Here is a 23,396-nt window from a genome sequence, read left to right as displayed (position 1 = left end):
CTGCAAAATTGTACTGTGTTTATAGTTTCTACACTTTTTTGGTGGAGTCTTTCAGGATTTCTATATAAAGAATTATGTAATGTGCAAAAAGTGACAATTTCACTTCTTCATTTCCAATTTGGACGCTTTTTATTTCTTTCTCTCTCCTGGTTGCTGTGGTGAGGACACTTAGTCATACATTGAATAACAGTGGCGAGAGTGGACATCCCTGTCTTGTTCCTGATCTCAGGGGGAAAGCTCTCAGTTTTTCCCCATTGAGGATGATATGAGACGAGGGTTTGTCCTGTAAGGCCTTTATGATGTTGAGGTACTTTCATTCCATACCCATTTTACTGAGTGTTAATCAAAAATGATGATATCTTGTCAAATGCTTTTTTCTTTCGCATCTCTTAATATGATCATGTGATTTATATCTTTTATTTTGTTAATGTGCTGTTTTACATTGAAATGGATCAAAGACCGTAAAAACTTGAAACAGTAAATTATATAGAGAAAACATAGGTACTAAACTTATGGACCTTACTCTTATGAGAGTTTTATGAAAGACCACAAAGGTACGGAAGAAAAGACACAAAATCAGTGAATGAGACTATAGCAAACAAAGCAACCAGCTAAATGGGAGAAGATACTTGCAAACAACAGCTATGATAAAGGGTTAAATGTAAAATACATAAAGAACTTATTTAACTCAAACCCAAACAAGCAATGCAAAAAATGGGTAGAGGACCTGAACAGACATTTCTCCAAGAAAATATGTAACAACTTTCTCAGTCCTACATCTTCCAGAAGCTCCCTCCCTGCTGAACCCTCACCTTCCTGCTGTACCTGCCCTACAAACTGATACTCTTCTCAGCACTTTTTCCCTCCAGGTGAAGGCCTGACCTTCAATAGAGCATGAGCTGCCTGCTTCAGAGATCCTCAGGGACCTCTGACACTACATTAGTCTGTCACTGTCCTTTTGTGACACTCTGATGGAGCCTGGGTAAAGGTGGAATGCCTCTGGAAAACTGAAGAAAAAAATAAGTTTACTGGGCCTCCCTCTCTACTTATGTTAAAATTTTCTATTTTGGTCCTAGTTTTGCTATGCATGTTTACTGTTTGTGTGCATATGTATTAGCTAATCAAAGAACCCAAAGTATTATTATTGATTTTCTAAATATCAACATGTAGTATAGTACTCCTGACCTGCTTACTTTCTGTTATTAAATAAATCATGTTGTTATTTTAAGCCAGAAGGTAATTGGGGTATTCCCCTTGGGGCATCTCCTTTGGGTTTTATCAAAGTTGAATAGGTTGATATAGCGATCTAAATAACCATATTTGTAAGGTACCTAAACATGCATTTGCTGTTTTTTTTACAGGTAAGAGGAAGTTTCAGAAAGTATCAGAATATTTTAATAGGTAAGATCTAAAATAATGGGTCAAATATATGTTATGAAATCTCAGTGCTAAGCCCTTTAGTTGTTGCCTATTGATTGCACAGGTGAATCCATCACACTCTGATGGCTGCAGAGACTAAGAGTTGAGTGACAATACTTCCTAGAATAAAAAAGAATTGCATTTATTTCTTAAGGAAATTGAGACTGTTCCCAATAGAAGGCATATTTTCATTATTCTGATGAAAGATTGTGAGAGCACCATGAAGTACCAAAACAGTAAATTTCCCAATAGAAGTCAAGAAAATATTTGATGCATTCCCTAGCTGGGTGTTATTTTCATATAATGAGGGAAATAATAATTCTGTAGGTTTATTTAGGCATCTATGTAATGTAGAAGCCACTTCAGATCACTACTTATTTCCTAAGGTTTCAGTAGTCTTAATAGCTTAAAAAACCCAAATACATCAAGTCCATGTGCTGAGTATTTCTGTTGGGGGGGAGCGGGGAGGTCAGGTGCAGAATGAAGCCATGGTGTACGGGGGTGAGTGAAAAGTGCCTTCCCCCTGAGGGTGACTAGGAGTGACTCAGGCTCTGGTACGCTCTCAAGTGGGAGTTGCTACACAGGTGAGACAGTGGTGTGAGCAGAAGTCCTCTCCCTCAGCTTGGCAAGTGGCTGCTGGCATTCCTCTCCTCCGGTGCAAGCTCGGTGTCTCAATACTGAGCCCAGGATTCTGTGGTATTCTGCTCAGTATTAATGTTCTATTTTTGGAAGTGGGTTTACCTTCATTCATAAAGGTTGATATTATATTACTAAACTCTTTAAGTTACATGGTAATTTTCTCATTATAACTCTGAGCCCTATCCTTATGTCCTATGAATTTCATTCATACCCATCTGTCAGAAAGGATGGTTGTGAGAGACATTTAATAAAATTATTTACAATGGTACTTTTCATTATCTTATTTGCTCAGTGCAAAATTAAGCCCACTTCAATGTAGAAAAATGTGTCATGGTGACCTGTGTGTATCTTTGGTGTTGTTTTAATAAATTATACAGCTGACAATCCTCTTTATGTTCTAATCCAGACACAGAAGAGTGAACAGAGGAAAAACTAAAATTATAGTAAAATTCATTAGACTTAATCCAATAGAGAAATGTTTGAGTGCAAAGTAATTATCACAAAATGAAAATATTACATGTAGATAAGATCAAGATATCTAGTTCAAAGCTCTGGTCACCTCTGTTTTTCGGTGATGTCATTATACCATTAGTGTTGAGGACCAATATTACCTAATTTTTGAAAGTGAGTACATGTAGTGACAAACTTCACTTACATGTCCATGTTAAATTTATAATAAAAATTGACATATTTTAAAAACTTGTTTTAAATGCTCATTTTACATATCTAATTCATCTGTGTTTGTGCATTATTGCATCTGCTCTGCTATTTAAATTTATTGCTAGTTAAAGAAGGGTAAATTGTGGAGGGAAGCTAACACACACGACTTTTAATGATGGAGCTGAGCACACACTTTCAAATTTCAGATATTATGTCATTTTCCTTGTACCGGGGGTTTCATGGAATTGATGAAAAGAGCTGTTTTGGGCAGGGCTTTTTCTTGTAATCTTTAACAGCATTACAACACAGATTGACAGCATCACATTTATCAAAGTTTGTTTTGTTACTTTTGTCTCTTTTGTTCTCACCTCACCTACATAAATTCTTTCATCAGACCCTCTCTTTGATCAATTGGCATGTCATCCTTCACCATGGCATTCCTTAAATTTAAAAGAACTGTGTTTTTTAAGTCTATTTTGTAAGAATGGAAGGGGGGATAGAGGCAAATGTATTGAACAACATCTAAATATATAATAAAATAATTATAAAAAGAAAAACAACAAGTTTATGTAGTAATATGTTTAGGTCATCCCCAAAGCTATATTACTATATATATTGAAGAATCACATATGTAATTTCTTTGGAGAGCAATATTTTTAAATGTGATGCACTTCAAGTCACAGAAAATGTCAAATGCTTTCCAAACTGTGAGAGACAGATTCATGCACAACAAAAACTTTCAGAATTTTTATTTTAAATAAAGCAGCAAAACTGAGATTTGAAAAAAAGATTTTTAAACGAAATGAAGTATTGAAAAGGATTTTATTGTGTCAGAGTAGCTCAAAAACATTGAGTTCATCAGAATTGGTTAAAGTCCTCCAACATGTTCCAAAGTTTTTGTTTCAGGACACAGTTTCAAACTAAATTCTGCCTTCTCTGATGTTTGATATGAGTAGTTTCTGTTTTCTTTCTTTAATCTCCCAATAATTGCATGATAATGTTTTCTCCTGCTATTGACAATTCTTCTAGGGAGTCCTGACTTGATCTTTCCCAGATGATTGTTAGTGTGTGCTTTGTTCTCTAGTTTTGTTTTTTTTTTGCAAAGGATGATTTTATTAATTCTTAAGCATACATAGACAAACACACATAAGTGTATAGGAAAAGACACAGAGTGGAAGGACCACCAGAGCAACAGTTATCTCTGGAGACAGCAAATCGGGTGGAAGGAGGAACTGGAAGGAGAGTGTCATGTTTTGCTCTCTGTATTTCTGCGCGTGGGGAATTGTTTTATAAGCAAAGATTTATATATTACTTACAATGTATACTTTTGAAAATATAATAAATAGACAAATATGTAAATGAGCAATATGAACAGTAAAACAACTTTACTGAAGTGAATGCAGTGTTTTAACTAGAGTTTTCTAGGAAAAGGTAGTAGGATTTCTCAGTCTTTGATTCCAAATGGTTCCCTCTCTCATTAATGGGCTCATGTTAACATTTAGAAAATGGAGCTTGAATTAAAATGATGTACAAAATATAATTAGCAGCAGATTATGTGTCCTTCAGACTGACTCAGATTTTCTAGGGTGGATATAAAAAATTAAATAAGAATGTGATAACACACTTGAACAAAATGCATCCTCACTGGTGTTATATTACGGGTAAAAATGACACCATCAGTTCAGGTTCCTGTATCACTGACTCATGTTTAAACAACCATTGGACCATGAAGGAAAGATTTTTTCTATAACTTCTAGCTGATTTCCTGGGTTCATTTACTTTTAAAGAAAAGTTTTCTGTCTAGGTGCGATGATTATTTCTTATTCTTGTTATATGTCTAGTTACTGATCTTTCTGAACTTAACTGCAACTTTTATCTAGTTGTAATTTCACTGACCAAAATCAACATTATCTAAGTATAATACTGTAAAAGAAAAATTATATTCCTTGTCTTCTCGTATCATTTCTTCATTTTGAGTACAGAATTTTGCGAAAGTAGATGAACATGTATTAAGAATTTAGATTTCCAAAAAGAATACAAAGGAACAAATACTTGCCCCAAAAGGACAATATAATGCTGAACACTTGAAAACCAAACTGAATGACACACAAACTGTCATACAATTTTTTATTAAATCATTATCCATGTTCTTAAGGTAATATGGATTATTTTAATTTAATCTTTATCTATTTTTCCTTTACCACTTCATTCCCTTATATCCTCTCCCCCAGCAATCATCACACTGTTGACCATGTCCATGAGCCCTTTTCCCTTTACCCTCAATCCCTGCACCCTCTAATATCCCACCCACACTACTTGTCATCTGCTCTCCATCTATGAGACTATCTGTGTCTTCTTGTCAGTTCAGTCTGTTCCTTAGATTCCACATAGGAGTTATCTTTTATTCAATAACATAAGGGAGTGTGAAGATTGTAGAGTGTAACTCATGAAATATAATTCATTATGCTGTTAGTGTGTCAAACTGATTTAACATTCTATATTTAAATTTATTTTAAAGATTCACTTTTAGTAATATAAGTTCACTTTCAATATTTATTTTGTTTTGAGATAAAAATAATGCCATAGTGATATAAAATGTTTTTTAGTTGTTTATTTGTGTTTCAGTGTCTCTTAGAAGGAAAACAACTAATGGAATTCATTGGTGAATTACCAATTTGACTTCACAGTTTTTAAATAACATGAGTTGAACCTGGGAGTTTAAAACCCACATTTTCCAGTTGATTCTGTAGTGAGTGGCATCAACCTTTGACCCTTGGCCATGGTCCTGGTTTTGAAGAGCAGATGAGAAATTATTCACTGAAAAAATAAATATGGGAGTAAAAGACAGAAAATGTACTTGAACAACAATTAAAATAAATTTTTAAAAAAGAGAGCAATGTGAAGACATAGGTCATTTAACTGAGTCTCAAATTTGTTCATTTGATCAGAACACTATGAATAGTAATGTTATAATATCTTCAAGTTCTTTTGATCAGGTTTCGACATGAAGAATGTCACTGGAGTTACTACATTTGTACTGAAGGGCTTCACAGACAATCTTGAACTGCAAATTATCTTCTTCTTTCTTTTTCTAGCAATTTACCTGTTCACTCTGATGGGAAATTTAGGGCTGATTGTATTGGTCATTGGGGATTCCCGGCTCCACAACCCCATGTACTATTTTTGTGTGTGCTGTCATCAGTGGATGCCTGCTTTCCTCAGTAATTACTCCAAATATGTTAGTAAATTTTCTGTCAAGGAATAAAGTCATTTCACTCCTTGGATGTGCATCACAGATGTTTCTTGGTGTTACATTTGGGACCACGGAATGCTTCCTCTTGGCTGCAATGGCATATGATCGCTATGTGGCAATCTATAACCCTCTCCTGTATTCAGTCAGCATGTCACCCAGAGTCTATGTGCCACTCATCATTGCTTCCTACACTGGGGGCATTTTGAATGCCTCTGTACACACAGTGGCCACATTTAGGCTACCCTTCTGTGCCTCCAATGAAATCAGACATGTCTTTTGTGACGTCCCTCCCCTCCTTGCTATTGCCTGTTCTGACACTCACACAAACCAGCTTCTTCTCTTCTACTTTGTGGGCGCGATTGAGATTGTCACTATCCTGATTGTCCTGATCTCCTATGGCTTCATTCTGTTGGCCATTCTGAGATGCATTCTGCAGAGGGCGGAGAAAAGTCTTCTCTACATGTGGCTCTCACCTAACTGGAGTGTCAGTTTTTCATGGGACCATCCTCTTCATGTATGTGAGACCAAGTTCCACCTACGCTTTGGACCATGACATGATAGTGTCGATATTTTACACCATTGTGATTCCAATGCTGAATCCCATAATCTACAGTCTGAGGAACAAAGATGTGAAAGAGCAATGAAAAGAGTGTTTGGGAAAAATGGGTGTATGAATAAAGTACATTTTCTCTCTAACCATTAAATATAAATAAAATAAGAATGATATTTTTTGTCTTCTCAAAAAGTTACAATAAAATTTTTTGTTTTAGCACACTAGTGTCTTCTTATTCATACACCTTTTCTTTTTAAGTTCACAGTGAAACTTCCATCTGTGCAGTTTCTACACAAGCAGGAAAACTATATCATCCATTTGTTTCTTAATTCGTTCTCAGAAACACAGCACACACACATATATTCACATATACACTGATAGTGACTGCATTAGTTTTTCAGCTCAGCAGTCCAAAGTACAATAGACTAGTTAGTGGTTTACACCACATGAATTTATTTCTCAGAATTTGGTAATGCAGAAGTCTGAGATCAAGTTAAAGCTGGTTGATTTCTTCTGGGATTTTTCTCCTTGGTTCATACACAACCCATCTTCCCCCTGTGTCTTCACATATTGTTTTCTGAGTGTCTGTGTGCTATTATCCTTTCTTATAAACATACTAGTCTTATTGGATAAGGGACCACCCAAACACTGCATTCTAACTTAATAACCAGCTATTTTGATTATTCAGAGATTAAGAAGCAATATTTTAAGTATCCATATGTTATCATTCAAGTTTCTTACTCAGTTTATTTCGTAATGGGGTTTAAATTAATAAAATAAATATCATGTGTCCATTTCTTAATATAATCATGTTTTATGATTGTGGAAACATGAATTACCTTTATCATTCAGTTTTATATTGTATTGGATCTTTGAGAGAGATATTTTCTAAAGTGGTGTTTTTTTATTGTTAGTAACCTCCTCTGACCATTGTAACCCAAAATGCTATTGTAGTTAGACTGACGTAATAATATATATTCTGATATTTATTTAGAAATAAATATTTTAGAATTTAGTTCAACATTATTGTTAAATCCAATTCATGTACATTTTATGAGATGAAGTAAAGACTTGTTTTCACAACCCCTTTTTTCAGTAATATTGCTCCAACATAGATAATGGTGGTTGTTTATACAAATGTCTTTATAGTATTGAAAGGAGAAAACCAATCCTGTAGAGAAGCTTGGAATAATAGAAAGTCACAACTGGGGATATAATTTATAGGAGGATCTCAAGCTCCATAAAGTAATAGCTCTATTTGTAAGAGGGATAGAAAAAAATTATGCCATAATTGAAATATAGAGAAAAAAAGAAAGGAGAGGCAAGAAGGAGGAGAGAGAGAGAGAGAGGAGAGAGAGAGCCAGCACAGTGGTTCCTCTGTAAGGCTGGGGAACAAGGATAGGCAACTGGGAAATTCAGGAGTTCAGTTTCTCTGAGCAGGAGGCCTGATGCAACCCCATAACCTCTACCTGGCCTTCTTCCACTGTATCTGCAGTGAGTTTCCTTCATTTTCAAATGATTTCTGTGAAAGGACTTTTTTTTTTCACGGAGGTGGTAGTGGAACCCACCCTTCAGAAAGCAGCCATGATCTATGCAAATTAGGACAACTGGACACCTGATACGAAGTCCTGTGGACTTCCAGTGAGAAACCATCAGTGCTCCAACCAAATTCATCCAGAGCTTAAGGGGCTCTGGAGTAGAAAATCTCCATGGAAAACCTTAAAGTTTCTCAGTTTTACTTTTCAATTAGAAAAGGTTCTGAACTGGTACAAATTCTATCATCTTGACTTATATGTCACGCCCACTCTCTTTACTAAATGTGAGTAATGTGTTGCATGTACAGAGGTAGGGCAGGTATTGAGGGTCTACAGTGGGGGCAGTGGTGGAGGTGATGGGTGCCCTTAAGAATTGGTGTCACTTTGAGGACAACTTTTTTTGTTTACTAACATTTCACTCCAAACGACAGTGATAAAAATGCTGAAGTGTTTATTGTTATGATTGCTTAAAATTCAACACAACAGCATTTAGTATAAGAGTTTAATTTGGAAAGAGTGAGTATATGTTACTTAAAGATAAATAGCAACACTTCACTTTTGTGTACATCCCCCAAATGAAGAGATAAAATGAAAGGCTTAAAAAGGTAAAATCCCCTTTTACATATTTTTTTTGTTTAGCCGCATGTCCTGTTTCTTGTTTGCATGTCTACTGAAGCATTTTTGTTCAGTTTTATTTTGTTCTAAAGGTTCATTTTTTCTCTGTGATACAAATTTCTTTTGAGCTCAAGACAAAAATGGTTGCAAAAAGTTGAGAAATTGAAGGAAAAATGCTACAAAAACAATAAAACTTTTAACAGCTGAACAAAAGATACCTGTGGCAGGAAAGATGGTCTCATTCAATCACTTTCTGAGAAGTCACCCATGTGCGCCTTCACCACTAGCTATCAGGCTTGCTCTTCCTTGTTTAGAAATTATAAAAACCGTTTAATAAGTGTAACTGTGTTGCAAAGTGTGTTCATTTTAATATTACTGTGTATTGCTTACATAACTATGTTTTCTTGTGTCAACTAATACATTTTTCTAAAGGAAAAATTGGGTGTTTGAGGTTGGAAGAAAAGGGATAATGATTTTCCCATTAAAATTCATGGAATTTTAAACTAGTAGTTGCCTCTGAACAGTGGGATTGTCAGAAGCTAAAGAAAACCCTTCATGAAGATAGTTTTACATTTACGTTAGTTTGAGTGATTGCAATGGGTTACATAGGAACCTCTTCAATGAGTCCTTCACATCCTTGTTCCTTAGGCTGTAAATGATGGGATTGAGCACTGGTATCATGAGGGTATAGAAGACCGAGGCCATTTTATCAGTATCTAGTGAGTGGTTGGTCCTTGGCTGCAAATACATGAAGAGGAGAGTCCCATAGAACACAGTGACAGCCATCAAGTGAGAAGCACAGGTGGAAAAGGCTTTGTGTCGCCCCTCAGAGGAACGGATCCTCAAGATGGCAAGGATGATGTTAAAGTAGGATATCAGAACAATAATCACAGAGAAAAACAAATTGATTCCTGAAAAGGTAAACACAGCAGTTTCTGGAATGTAGGTATCAGAACACGACACTGCTAATAAAGGGACATTATCACAGTAAAAATGGTTGATCACATTGGAAGAGCAGTAGGACACAGAGAACACACAGGAAGAGACAGTCAGTGCTGTGGTCAGGCTGCAGAAGTGTATAAGGAACACCAGCAGAAGGCAGACCTGTGGAGACACCACCACCATGTAGTGCAGGGGGTTACACACGGCCACGTAGTGGTCATAGGCCATTGAAGCAAGTGTGAAAATCTCAGCCCCAACAAAAAGTATGAATTCACCCAGTTGCACTGCACACCCATAGTAGGAGATGGTTTTCTTGGAAACCAAGAAGTTAACCAGCATTTTAGGGGCAATGACAGTAGAGTTGCCAAGATTGACCACAGCCAAGTGCTGGAAGAAAAAATAAATGGGGGTCTGAAGTCGAGAGCCGACAGTGGTGAGGGTGATGATGCCCAGGTTCCATGCCACGGTCAGCCCATAGATGACCAGGAAAACAAAGAACAGTGGGATCTGGAGCTTTGGGCTGTCTGAATTGCCCATGAGAATGAACTCAGTCACCTGTGAGAGATTCCCTGGTGACATTGATTTTGTTGCTTTCATCAGTGAATGGGGACAATGAAGAGATGAAGAGACAGTAAGGTGCTTTCTCTGTTTGATGCCAGCTGGTTAAAAGGTTCATTTAAAATCAGTTTGTTTCTTGATTTTTTTGTTGTTTGTCATTGGCTTTTATGTGTTTTTATAAAATTTGTATTAAATTGATTGGGGTGACATTGGTTTATAAAGTTATATATGATTCAAGTATATGAATCTGTCATATGCCATCTGTGTATTTATCAGCTTTTTTGTTCACATCTTGTTTTTCTCAATCTTTTCACAAAATCCTAAAACACGAACTCTCCCGAGACCAATTTCAGACTCTTAGAACTGTCTGAGTAAGGCACTGGTTTATTATTCACTGCTGGCTAGAGTTTGTATTGGGTGAATGCACATTATTTCATTATATGTATTAATATTGATATGCATATATTAATTATATTAATATTTGTGATTTCTTGAGTATATACATTCCTATGTATGTTCACTTACGTACACATGCCTCTGAGTGTGTGTATGTTTATGTTTCCAAAGATAAAACACAGTTACCTATAAGAACCAGGTGAGCCAGAGTGACTTCCATGTACTTTTCCTTAGCTGCCACAGACCTCCTCTCCACCCCATATCTCATCAACATCATCCTTGGAAATTTCAATATTTCCATGTGAACCTGTTAGTCTCCTGGGTTTTTCCTCACCAATTTCCACTGCACTGCTCTGCTTCAGCTGCTCACAGACAGACTACACCTCAGTGCTGCTTCTGCTCAGTGTCAGTCAGAAACTGTGTGCTTGTCACTGAATCCCGCTTCCTTTCTTTTACCAAATAATCCATTCCTGTGCTATCACTCTAACTTCTGGCCATTCAGACTTTTCTCTACTCTTTGGTTCTGGTAGCCCTTCCTTTCCTTTTCAGCTTATACTTCTTTTCTTTAAATAGTTTAAAGCATGTTTTGATTTTTTTGGTTATTACTTACAGTTTTGATTTGTTAAAGGTTGATCAGTGTGTTTTAGTTGGATAGAGAAGTGAATGCGGGAGAGCACTGGCATTATTTAGTGTGCACCTACTCTGTGCCCAGAGTGGTGCTAGGCGTTCTGAAGCAGTGATCTCATTATTCTGCAGGAGAGTCCTAGAGAACAGACGTAATTATTTCTATGTCTAATGGAAATATTACTGAGGTTTAATGGGATTAGGTTAAACAAAGAGTCTGTTTATGTTGGGAACCGCCCTGCCTGGTATCAGAAGCTGAAACCCCCGCCTAGGCTAAGGCTAAGGGAACACCCTTGGAACTGTAAGCCAGCAAGGAGAAAGCTTATTTCCCTGGCAGGAGCACTGCTTCTGCTGCTTCATTCATAACTGAACCCCAAAGCTTGGTCGGTTAGCCAGAGACAGGTAAGATTCCCCAAGGGGGCATGACCTAAGACAGGCACGATCACCTGAGAGGCCCCCAAGAAGCACTTTGGGAGCTACAGCAAAAGAGGGTGATGGACCCTTGCTCCTCGACTTTGACATAGCCTGAGTTCTCAATGTCTGGGAGAAAATCTCCTTATCTCTTGGTTGCCTTAGTTCCGTAGCTCCACCTAAGCCTGAAACAATGACAGGGTGGTGCATCTCCATGCCGAAAAGAGCGGGTTCCCCCGGTGATCAGGCGTAAGAAAGAACATGTAACATCCTGTGAAACCTTCTTTGTTTAGAATGCTCTCAGTTGAATGAGAAGGGTCCAAGGAGGAAGTTAGTTTTTTAAAAGTCTTACAGCTCTTTGACCCTGACTCAAAATAGGCCCTCAGACTTCCTTGTTATCTATTGTTTGATCCTTACTTCCTAGCAATGAGCAATGAGTAATGAGCTTTTACCTGAATTCTTATTCAAATGAAGCCAATAAAAAGCCTCTCTGGAGTGGGAACGGCACGCTCTCCCTACCAGGGAGGGTGGCCAACCAGCACCCTCCAGGAGAGAGGGTGGGCAAGGTGCTCCCCACATGAGGAGTGGCCCTGCTGCTCCTATTCCCCCACAGGACCTGGTTGTCTCTGTGTATGTTTTTCTCATGTTTCGACGAGCCATCCGCAGCGTTCCGTGATCACTGCTGGCCAGTGACCCACGCATCATGTATAAGATTTTGGTTAATGGTAGAGTTTTATGGTTTACCTTTAATGTGTTTTGTTTGCTTGTTTTGTTGGTGAGTTGGCTTGTTGACTATTGGGTCTGTAATTGTTAGCTGTGTGATTTTTTCCAAGTGTTTCTATTCTTGTACTATGTGAATTACATGAAATAATGCACAGATATAGGTTAGGTAGCACAGCTCTCAATAACAATACATGTATTGTTCAAAATCCACCCACACTCGGGGAGATAATGAAGCACAAACTTTATTACCTGGGGTCTCAAGGGGGGTTAATTCCCAAGTCCTGAGCCAAAAAAGCTGGGTTTGGAGTCCTTTTATATACCAGTTCCACAGGCAGAAAGGGAGGGGGAACCAGCTGCTGAAAGCAAGCATTCAGAAGCAGGAGCAAGGTTAGTGGCCTTCAAATAACGTTACATAGCAACGTCTGCTAGCCTGCTCCTTAACTAAAAATAACTTTTACTCAGCTTTTGTACCGACAAAACTTGCAAGTGTTACAGAGAGCAGTTTCTTTTCCTGCCACATTCCCCCCTTTGATGCTATAAGGTGTTGTATCCCTTTTAGCATCACTAATACCTGGCTATAAGGCTGAGGTCCTTGGGAGGGTTACAACTGCTGATACTGGTGTTGGAACCACTGGAGGGCTAGCACTGTGGCGGCTGCCCTATTAGTCACTGTAGCCCTAGGTGTTGGACTAAGGTCCGGAGGATGCAGGGTCCTATATGCCTGACACCTCCGTGTCTGGTACTTTATGGTCCTGGATGTTACTCCAGTCTGGTATACCTTTCCTCCTTAAGTGCAGAGGGATTGCAAGCAAAGCATACAATAAACCCAAATACAGAGATTAAACAGAGACAAACTATTTCTAGGATGACCCAATTTGCAGGGATTCCATTCCTTAGGGGCTACAGTCACTAGTCCAATTGTCAATGCTCCTGCGAAGGTGCCAATTAAAGTCACGTACCCTGTGGAACAATGGTCTATTTCTTGGTGTCCTTTTTTTTTTAATGGTTGGCATCCTCCAGTGTCTTAGCATTGGTTTTTGGCACAGGCCTAGTCCTCGGTCTTTGGCATCTGCTGCTGTCTTGGCCCGGCTGTAGTAGATCCAATGGGTGACTCCTGCAGCAGTAAGTTTGTCCAGGGCAGTCCAGTTTTCTGGTCTGCATACTTGGCGACTTTCCTGCCCTCAACCATATAGCTGCTTCTATTCATGTAGTGGGTGACATCAACATCAGATTGGGCCAGGAGCTGGTCCTGGAGGTCTGGCCGGCTGGCGTGGACTTCTTTAGTTATTCTAAGACAGTCATGGTCCAGCTCTCCAAGTTCTGCCGGTAAGTAGGTAGCTGGATTGACTTGTTTCACGGTCTTAACATGCATCCTCGGGCTTCCTTGGAGGATGCCTTGCTATTGAGTCAGTCTGGGTTTTGACAGCCACTTATGCCCCTTGCAAGAGGGTTATGGCAACAGTGACTGCCCTCAGACGAGGTAGCCAGCCGGTGGCGTCATGGTTCAACTGCCTAGACAGGTGAGCCACCGGGTGTTGCCATGGTCCGACAGGCTGGGTCAGGACCCAAGGGCTACCTTGTCTCTCTTGTGGGTGTACAGATTAAAAGGCCGCCCCGGCTTTGACAGTTCAAGGGCAGGAACATTACTGAGGCACCTTTTAATATTTTGGAAGGCCTTTTCTTAATGTCCGGACCCTCCAAAGCCTGGTAGTAGGGCCAAGTTTCACAGCCACAGTGTGCAGGCTGGTTTTTCCTCAGGAGAATGAGCATTTTCCTCAGAAATCAGACAAGGTTCTGGAGGGCATTGGCAACTCTGTCATTTTCTGTCCTCGCCCCTGATCACACTGTGAGTACTTCCGGCAAGCCTGGTTGCTGAGCTCTGCACCTGGCGACATTGCCGGAGCCCTAGGGGAGCTTGTAGGCTACTGGGGTAGGCGAACCTGACGGAGCTACGTGAAGGGCCATGACAGAGGACTGCGCACATGCCTGTAGGGGCACTTCAGATACACAGAGCATGCCCCCCCAGCACCGTTGCTGGGATGGGGCCACCAGGAGGAGGTCATCCATGTACTTCAGAATCGTCAGGTCCATCCCCCTTTAGCGAGGGGTCTCCTGCTAGGGCTTCCCCAAATAGGGTTGGGGAGTTCTTAAACTCCTGGGGCAGTCTAGTCCAGGTCAACTGAGTCTTGACCACTGTGTGTGGATCTTTTCATTCAAAGGCAAAAATGGGTTGGCTGGAAGGTGCCACAGGAATGCAGGAGAAGGCATCCTTCAGATTAAGGCAGGTAAACCACGTTGCTGTTGGGGGAAGCTGGCTCGGGAGGGTGCATGGGTTCGGGACCACTGACAGTGGCTGTCAGCTGCTTCATAGACAGCCCACAGATCCTGGACAGGCCAGTACCCGCTCCCGTCTGGCTGTTATCATGGGTCTGGGCAGGTGTGGCCTCATGTTATGGAGCCAATTTTCTTCAAGCTCCCACTCAGGGGACCTGCCTCCCAGTCATATCCTAGGCAGGGGAGTCTTTTTTATCTCCCTGGCCCAGAGCATGGCCACAGCCATTTAGTATATCCAAGTGACCAGCCGCAGGCTATAGGCATGTTAAATGACCATGCCATGGGTCAACTGCAAAGCTGGTGCTGTACAAAACAGCCCCGCATATTTTGCTCTGTGTGTCCCTCCCCCAACTTACACCTATGGGGAAGGGGTGAAGACATCCTAAAATTTCCTAGACACCTTGAGTTCTGGACCCCGTCCCAAATGCCCATTTGGGGTCCCCCCCCCCTTAGCTGCACCTTGTAACAATTTTTCATTTTAGATATACACCCACTTTAAATTCTTTCAAAGGACAATGGATGAAGGGCTCATCTTCTTGTAACTGCTTCCGGCTGGAAATGGTCATTGTTTTACCTACCCGTGGGTCTGGGGTGCCCTGAAAGGGGGTGCAGCACGGAGGGAGTCCTTTCTGTAAGGGGAAGGACCTTACAGAATACTGGTCAGTTGGCTGTTACCAGGAAGTCACAAGCTTGGTGTCCAAAGGCTGGCATTACTGGACCGTTGGCATCCTGGTTATATTCTGGCGGTGACAGATTTGAAAAGAGTTGGAAGGCACAATTAAATCATAACTATTAAATGACAAAGGCATGGGCTTAGGCATGGCTTATCTGGAGGAAGGTGTACAAGACATGCTACACCTATCCAAAGCTTTTGTGGTCCATTATACTTTACTCAGGCTGAAGGGAATATATTATGATTTCCCTCCTTACAGATATCTAAACCTTTCCTGTTCAAGCCACTAAGACAGAAAAGGGAAAATCAGTTTTAAAGTGAAGCCCACAGATCGCTTAAACTGCTTACTAACCCAACCACTTAGTTTAGCCAAACCATTGAGCTCCAGGGGGCGATGATGAAAAATGGGCTCCTTAAGTGAGGCCTATATTGCAACCAGTCACTCAGTCAATGAAGTCATAGGCATATGTCCTATGAAAACAGAAGAACACACAGGTTAATTTACACAATAGTCCCCAAACCAGTCTCTGTGCTTGTGAGACTGTCTTTGGGAAGGCATTCAGTTGCAAGGTCTTTCCTGCAATGACATTCAGCAATGGCAATTTGACAGGTCCTTCATACCTGTAAATTGTACATCTTTGATGATATTACAAAACCAGTTTTAACCTTCAAATGAAAACAAACTGTTAAGACAGTTAGCTGGGCTATACTAATGTTTAATACTGAGCACTGTGATTTTCCTTGAACCATAATTTTTCTCCTTAAGATCACCCTCACTGTTATTAAAGGGACTACTTTGAGTTCTGTTTTTTTTTATTTTGACTGTTTGTTTGCATAAACTCATCAAGAACAGCCTGGATTACTTATGATTCTTGATTCTGCTTTGCTGGAACTCACACAGGGAACCTTCAGATTGACTCCTCAGTCCGCCCCTCAGGGCACAGAAGCAGAGCCACACATCCGCCATCTGGCTTCGCCTGTACCAGTTGTTTCACTCAGATCCTTGAAGTTTTCATTGTGCTTACAGGTTCCTTTTTGGCCATCTTTCATGAAAGCAACCTTCGTTCCTTCCCTGGAAAGGCTGCCATGAACTGCACAAGCAATCAAAGTACCAGGCTTTTTCTCGTGGGCTTACTCTAGTTTCACAAGTCAATCCCAGTTCCTTAGGGCTTTCTGGTGACGACCAGAACCCATACGTGCCTCCATCAGATGTGACGTTCCAGTCAAAGTCTTGGTTAACAAAACCACTATTAACTACTGGTCTTATTGGTCTTATGCAAAGAAACCTTATGTTTTCGCTTACTCCTTCAGAATGCCAAGTTCTGGAGGGATCAGGTAGGGAGAAAAACACAAAGCATGAAGGAAAATCTTTTCCCTTCTGATATTTACTGGGCTTCTTAAAACCTTTACTTCTACAGACTTTTGCAACATTTACAATCCTTTTATTTTTTCATACATTTTCTGACATCCACCAAGAGTGTATTTCCATGCCTTATACTTTTTTATTAACTAATACCACATAATTCAAAAACTCTTACTTTCTATTTATCTTTACAGTTCCCACAGACCTTCTTCATTTATATATATTAAATATATAAATTATTTACTTTTCTACAGAGTGTGAAGTTTTAATCTTCCCTGGAATCCTTCATTTCCTTTTCAGAGCAGATGCAGAGCAAAACGCAAAACACAGAGTTTCCAGAACAGTACACAGGTAGAGGCATTCTCTCGCACAGAGACATGCTTCCTCAGGCCCCGTCTTTTGGCAGAGACATGCTGCTTTGCCTCTGGCTGAAGCACCCATCAGCCCCAAATGACCCTTCCTGGGTCCCAAGTGGCAAAGGCATCCTCCCCAACCGGTTACAGGCAACCTTAAACAGATTTTAAGTACAGAGGGTTTTTGATCAGAAACAACACTGCTCTTTTCCCCCACAAAACCAGAAAACATATAGTTGAGGTTTCCTTTACTCCAGGTTTAAAACTTTACATTCTTTATACATGATTTTACTTATTCAGATTTAACCATTATTCTTTTAATCCTGGTTCCTTTCCCACTTTAGGAAGGACAGCCGAAAGTCCCTGGCACTGCAGGTACCTTCCACTAAAATTGCCTAGATTTTTAGGGACATTCTGTGGTTTTCTGAAGCTCAGACCCTGCAAACACCCTACAGGCCAGATGTTTTCCTTAAACTTCAGTACATGTCCTTCAGAACCATTCTTATCAGAACCAGTTACACAGAGAACTAGATGGATGCAGTCTGGAGAGAGCCCTTGGCCTGGCACCTTGCCCAGTTCCAAGATGGAGGGGCTCTCACGTGACCCATCATCCAAGGTGACGACAACGATACACGCTCCACCCTGGGGGGGGGGGGGGAAATTCACCTGGCTCGTCCTCCATTTTATCCAAAATATCAGTGCTCCCACATACATGCAATATAGTACTGTGGCAGAAAGTCCCCCAACCCATGATGAATTCTCCCAACTGATGCAGACAAATGAAGGAAAAGGGGATCTTTCACATGCCTGCCACAGGAGGGTGGCCCAATCAGACTCCGTAAGCCTAGCTGGCCCGTAGAGTTACAAATACATTCACACGGAGTCAGTCACACAGTTCTCCCCCGAGTAGGAGTCCGATGGTCTGGGTCTTGGCCCAGACTCCTGAATTTTCTGGTTGGGGGTGATCAGTGCCCCCCCACGGGTACTTGGGTCCAGTCTCCAGGGCTCACCGATTCCTGATTGGTGCCTCCGACAGTTCGTGGTTCGTCTCTCCTTTAGGCCTGGGTGTTAGATCAGTCGGGACGAGGCACGGGAGTCTCTGCTCTGGGAAGCCTGGAATCACCAGGGCATGTGCTCCTCACCTGCAGCAGGGCTCCCCCACCAACTCCCCCATCGCCTTCACTGGAGGCAAAATACCTACTCGCCTGAGGGGTTTCCCGGCCAATGCACCAAAATGTTGTGGAAAATCCACCCGCACGCGGGGAGATAACGAAGCACAAACTTTATTCCCCGGGGGATCAAAGGGGGTTAATTCCCAAATCCTGAGCCGAAAAAGCTGGGTTTGGAGTCCTTTTATATACTAGTTACACAGGCAGAAAGGGAGGGGGAACCAGCTGCTGAAAGCAAGCGTTCAGAAGCAGGAGCAAGGTTAGTGGCCTTCAGATAACATTACATAGCAATGTCTGCTAGCCTGCTCCTTACCTAAAAATAACTTTTACTCAGCTTTTGTACCGACAAAACTTGCAAGTGTTACAGAGAGCAGTTTCTTTTCCTGCCACACATGCACATTAATTCTTACCAGTAGTTAATGTTATTAACATGTTTTGAATGATTTTTCAAATGTGGTTTCTTATTTCAGCCCTGGAAACTCATCCTACCTTACTGAGGGCTTTTATCATTGACATAGAAATAGCAAGTGAATTATAATTTTGCATATTCAATAAACTGGATCACAAGATACCCAGCTATGTAGTGGACAAGAAAGTCAGGCTGTGCTCTCCCACAATTTCATTTTCCTAAAACTCTGGTGTTTATTTGTTTTAAAGATGCTTACTCCCATCCATCAGCTACATGTCTAATGTGCTAATCTGATGCTGTTGAACCAGCAGTCCCATATCTTGACTCCTACTACTGCATTCAAGAAGAATTGCATAGGTAAGTTTTGGTGGAAAACACTGTAGTAACACTCCCTCATCAAAATATATCATCTGTGCCCTGGCAGGTGTGGCTCAGTGGATTGAACACTGGTCTGTGAACTGAAACGTCACCAATTAGATTCCCAGAGAGGACACATGTCTGGCTCGCAGGCCAGTTGCCCAGTTAGGGGTGTGTGAGAGGTAACCAACTGATTGTACATTGAGGCTTCTCTCCTTTTTTTCTTCCTCCTTTAACCTCTCTCTAAAAAGAAAAAAATAAAATCTTTAAAAAATAATTGTTTCTTTTACAAATCAAGTAACTCATACATATTTTACTTTGAGATAATATATTCAGTATACTTACCCTTAATTTAAAAAACCAAAAAAAGAGCATCGACAATAGCAATGATTGATTATCTATTATGAGTTTGTGCAATTAACTTTTGAAATGGAGAATATGTGTATATCCTACCTGTTATGTATTTCCTCTTCTACTGCAATATAACTGAAGGCAAAGCTACACAGTGTTGTTCCTTATTTTGGTGACCATTTGTCATTTTTCTCTCTTATTTCAGAATCTTGTTTGATACACCAGTGTTCCTGAAAAAGGAAATTTTACTTCTTTACAAATGTTTTTTTTCTAATTTGTTTTTAATATGAACATCTTATAGGTCTACCAAGACAATATATTTGCGGCAAATAAAATATTTAAAATATACCTAATTTTAATAATTTTATCCTGTAATTATAATAAAGAATAGTGCAAATTAATCTCTAAACAGCATCTGATATGATTTTAAAACTGAGCAGTGTGATTTGAGCTCTCCATATTCACCAGCAATACAGAGACTGTGAACATCAGTGAATCTTTCCATCCTAAGGTTTATGCCCTGGGCAATGCAAAAAGCAGGAAAGGGAGACAAACTGGTTTTTATTAATGTTAAGTAAGTGGATTAGTCTTCCTTGAAGACATATTGTAAAGGCAGTTGCTTTTATGATAGAGTGCCCTCTAACACATCCATCAATTCTGCCAGTTCTATGGTAAAAAAACGTTTCTTATTATATTAAGGTGAAACTTACTCTCTGTAATGACTATTCATCACTCTCTATAAATGCTCATGCAGTCTAATTTATCAGTAGGGATGCTGGACACTATTTCACAAGTCTATTACCATCACTTCCACTTGGCAATCAGTGGGCGAGATGAGAAAAGAGAACAGAGCAGGTATCGTTTCAGTCCTGTGTCTGATTTGAATTAGCAAATTTCCGAGATGCTTGCTCCACACATCCAGAATTAGTAATAAGAATAGTATTCAGCTTTACCTACCAATTTACAGAGATCTGCTGAGACTCCCTTTAAAGGTTGTTGCAGGAAGCATGCTAACAGGCTTTACAAGTGTCTGAAGTCCCTGCAGATCTTCACACTGAAGTATGTTTGTGTATGGTCCCAGTCCCCAAACATGAGAACCAGAATTCCCAGATAAAGTCCTGATTCCCCTGGAAGGGAAGACAAGTAAAAAGCTCATTAAACAGGTCTCTATGCAAAACTTTCACCCAAAGAATAAAAAATGTGGAGATAGCCTAGGGACTGAGATAATCATATTGAATGATAATCACATGTAATGATTCCACCCTCTGTTTTGAATTGCGCCCCTATCTTTGGGAAGTGTTCCTGGCCATTGGGAAGGGAAAAAATCCAGCAGTTAGTAAACACAGGATTCTGGCCCCAAAGTCCAATTATAGTGTAAATGTTTGGAGTAGATGAATGCAAAGCCTTTGTTCTTGTGTCTAAAACAAGCCTGGTATATTTGCCATAAATATCACTTGGTATATGACATAAATTAAAAATATGAATGGTTATAAGAAGACTGAGTTTAATGTTTATTGAAATTAATAAGGCATCCATCAGGAACCTGATCTATTTCCAGTTTTTGATTAAATTATTTAAAATGAAAGTGTTTTTATATAATCCAGTGATCATTCCTCAAGCATATATAAATATTGTAATTAAATATTATAATATTTTTATGTTCTTTTGTGTAAAATTTCCTAGCCCATAAGTCTAAATAGTTTGCCTTTGTACTAACAGTTGCCAAAATACTGAGAAAAAAGTGTATGTTCCAAAGATATTTCAAAAGACTGACTAATGAAATGATGAATAGTCAATGAATAAATACAACAGCTGTCTACAAACTGTGAAATAAAAACTGAGTTTTTCATTTTCAGAGCCATAATCTACTTTTAATATAAGTTTAACTTCGGTAAAGAAGCAGTGATAACATGCATGCCATTCTCTAGAACATTCTGTTCTTTATGGCAGGACACAATTGATCTTTCTTCACGCTGGTATATTTAAGACATTATGGCACATTCTAAGCTTTAGAATTAATAAAGGAAGGGACAAGTTGTGACCAATACAGAGGAAATTATGAAGATTTTTACCAACTTCAAGTTTTCATATACATTTAAACTGGGGTTCTTTCCAGGCTCTGATAGCCCCATGAAGGCTGTATGGTGGCTTCCTCTCCAATGTCCTTTGGATATTGCCTTTCCTGGACCACAGGCACAGTCTGTACTCTTCTCAGTTAGCGCGACTTTCATTCCTCATCAGCTCTGCCAACTTCCCATCTATTTAGCATTCCTATAACATTGTGAAGATTTTTTCAAACTATTTCTTTTATGCTTTCTGTTGCTCTACCGATGCTTCATTTTACAACTTGATCTCTCATTTAAGTCTTACTATTTATTTTCCATTTCCTAAGTCTTGATTAGGCTATTTAATAAATTTACCTTGGTCAAGCACACAAAACTCAAAGATAGTACTACAATTGGATCACAAGATTCACCTTCAAAATATGTTTAAGAAACAGACACATGTCTACACACACACACACACACACAGAAAAATAACCTTATAAATATCATGTTTTTATCACCCACATTAAGCAATAGTTTTATCTTATAAGATTCATTATTTTAAAGTGATACACAGCTGCATATAGCTAAATTTCTATTGACCCAAACTCACCTGTTCCATTCCCTCAACCCATCTAGAGGCAACAGCTATTAACAATTTCAACCTTTTTCTGTTTCCAAATAATTTTATTTAGTGTTATTGTGGTATAAGCACTTAACATGACATCTACCCTCTTAACAAAAATTTTTATGTATCAAATACAGTAATGTGAACTATAGGCACACCATTGCATACATATTTCTAGATGTAATCTAGAGACAGCTCTTTCACTACTATGCCTGTTGAATAGCAACAGCCATTCTCCTTCCCCCACTCCCTGGCAACTGCCATCCTACTCTCCACTTCTATATTTGATTGTTTGATATGCCTCATGTAAAAGGTTTCAGGCAGTATTTGTATTTCCACGACTAGCTATTTCACCTACTATATGTCCTAAGGTTTATGCATAATTTTTAAGTAGAATGTATTTACTCTTGTGTAAATACATTACATTATTGAAATACTCTTACTTTTGGATACATTGGTATATACAATATACACATATGCGCATTATATAATGTATATACATATAAATGAATATAATGTATGCATGAATATGTACATATAATGTATGCACATGTAACATATAATTGTTAGTTATATGGTTCTAAAATGTATTTAATTGGATTTTAAAATTTATATCTGGATTTAAAATGTTTACATCATTTTGTGCTTGGTATATATATTTCTCAGTCATCCTATTTTCAGATTTAATTATCTTCATTGCTATATTTAGTTAAAGCATTTAGAGTAGAGGGGAATTTTTAGTTGCTTCTAAATCTTCTCTGTATGAATAATAATAAAGTTTGCATATTTTTATTCCTCACTTGATAGTCCTAAACTTTTCAATTTTTGCCAGTGTTATGAATGTGGAGTGTTTTACATCATTTTATATTCATATTTTCCAAATAATTATTAATGTTAAATATATTCATTGGCCTATAGGTTGCTCCTTTTATGAAATGTCCATGAGCATCTTTACCCATAGTCTATAAAGTTTTAACTTATTTTTTAATTTAACAGAAGAATACTTGTATCTATTTTCTCTTTCTATGGCTAATTCTTTTGCTGTATTTGTGATTATTTTTATTCAGTCATTTACAATTGTAAAGCAAAAATTTATCCATCTTTGTGATTTTAACTGTGTTTAAGGATCCTTTCAGTGCTAAATCTCTCTCTCTCTCTCCTCTCTCTCTCTCTCTCTCTCACACACACACACACACAACACACACACTGAGAGTCAACTTCATTATCATGTGCATGGTTTAGATATGTGAGGATAATGAGTATCAGTGACTATGGTTTAGTTTTGACATTTTAAGGAGGGATGCATGTAGAGTGAGCCTTCTAAGAGGGACAACAAATGAGAACATATCATGCATGATTGTTGAGGTGTTATTTAAACATAATTAT

General features: G+C 39.1%; 2 protein-coding genes and 1 pseudogene across 2 annotated transcripts in view; 1 reads left to right on the top strand and 2 right to left on the bottom strand.

Annotated features, from left to right (window-relative positions):
• Nucleotides 1–23,396, bottom strand: part of LOC114500564 (olfactory receptor 1094-like) — an 86,637-nt gene that overhangs the window by 46,669 nt on the left and 16,572 nt on the right. The gene's annotated exons all lie outside the window — the stretch shown is intronic.
• LOC114500579 lies at nt 5,723–6,674 on the top strand (annotated as a pseudogene).
• LOC114499072 (olfactory receptor 8J2-like) lies at nt 9,248–19,511 on the bottom strand. The gene is made up of 2 exons (XM_028515027.2): nt 19,440–19,511; nt 9,248–10,206 (listed from the first exon to the last, which is right to left on the bottom strand). Exon 2 carries the CDS (start codon nt 10,193–10,195, stop codon nt 9,248–9,250), a length of 948 nt encoding a protein of 315 aa, XP_028370828.1. The 5' UTR covers nt 10,196–10,206; nt 19,440–19,511.

Source organism: Phyllostomus discolor, chromosome 6, assembly GCF_004126475.2.
Source record: "Phyllostomus discolor isolate MPI-MPIP mPhyDis1 chromosome 6, mPhyDis1.pri.v3, whole genome shotgun sequence".
NCBI classification, from domain to species: Eukaryota; Metazoa; Chordata; class Mammalia; order Chiroptera; family Phyllostomidae; genus Phyllostomus; species Phyllostomus discolor.
Note: the sequence above shows the minus strand (reverse complement) of the source record. Positions and strands in the feature narration are given on the sequence as shown.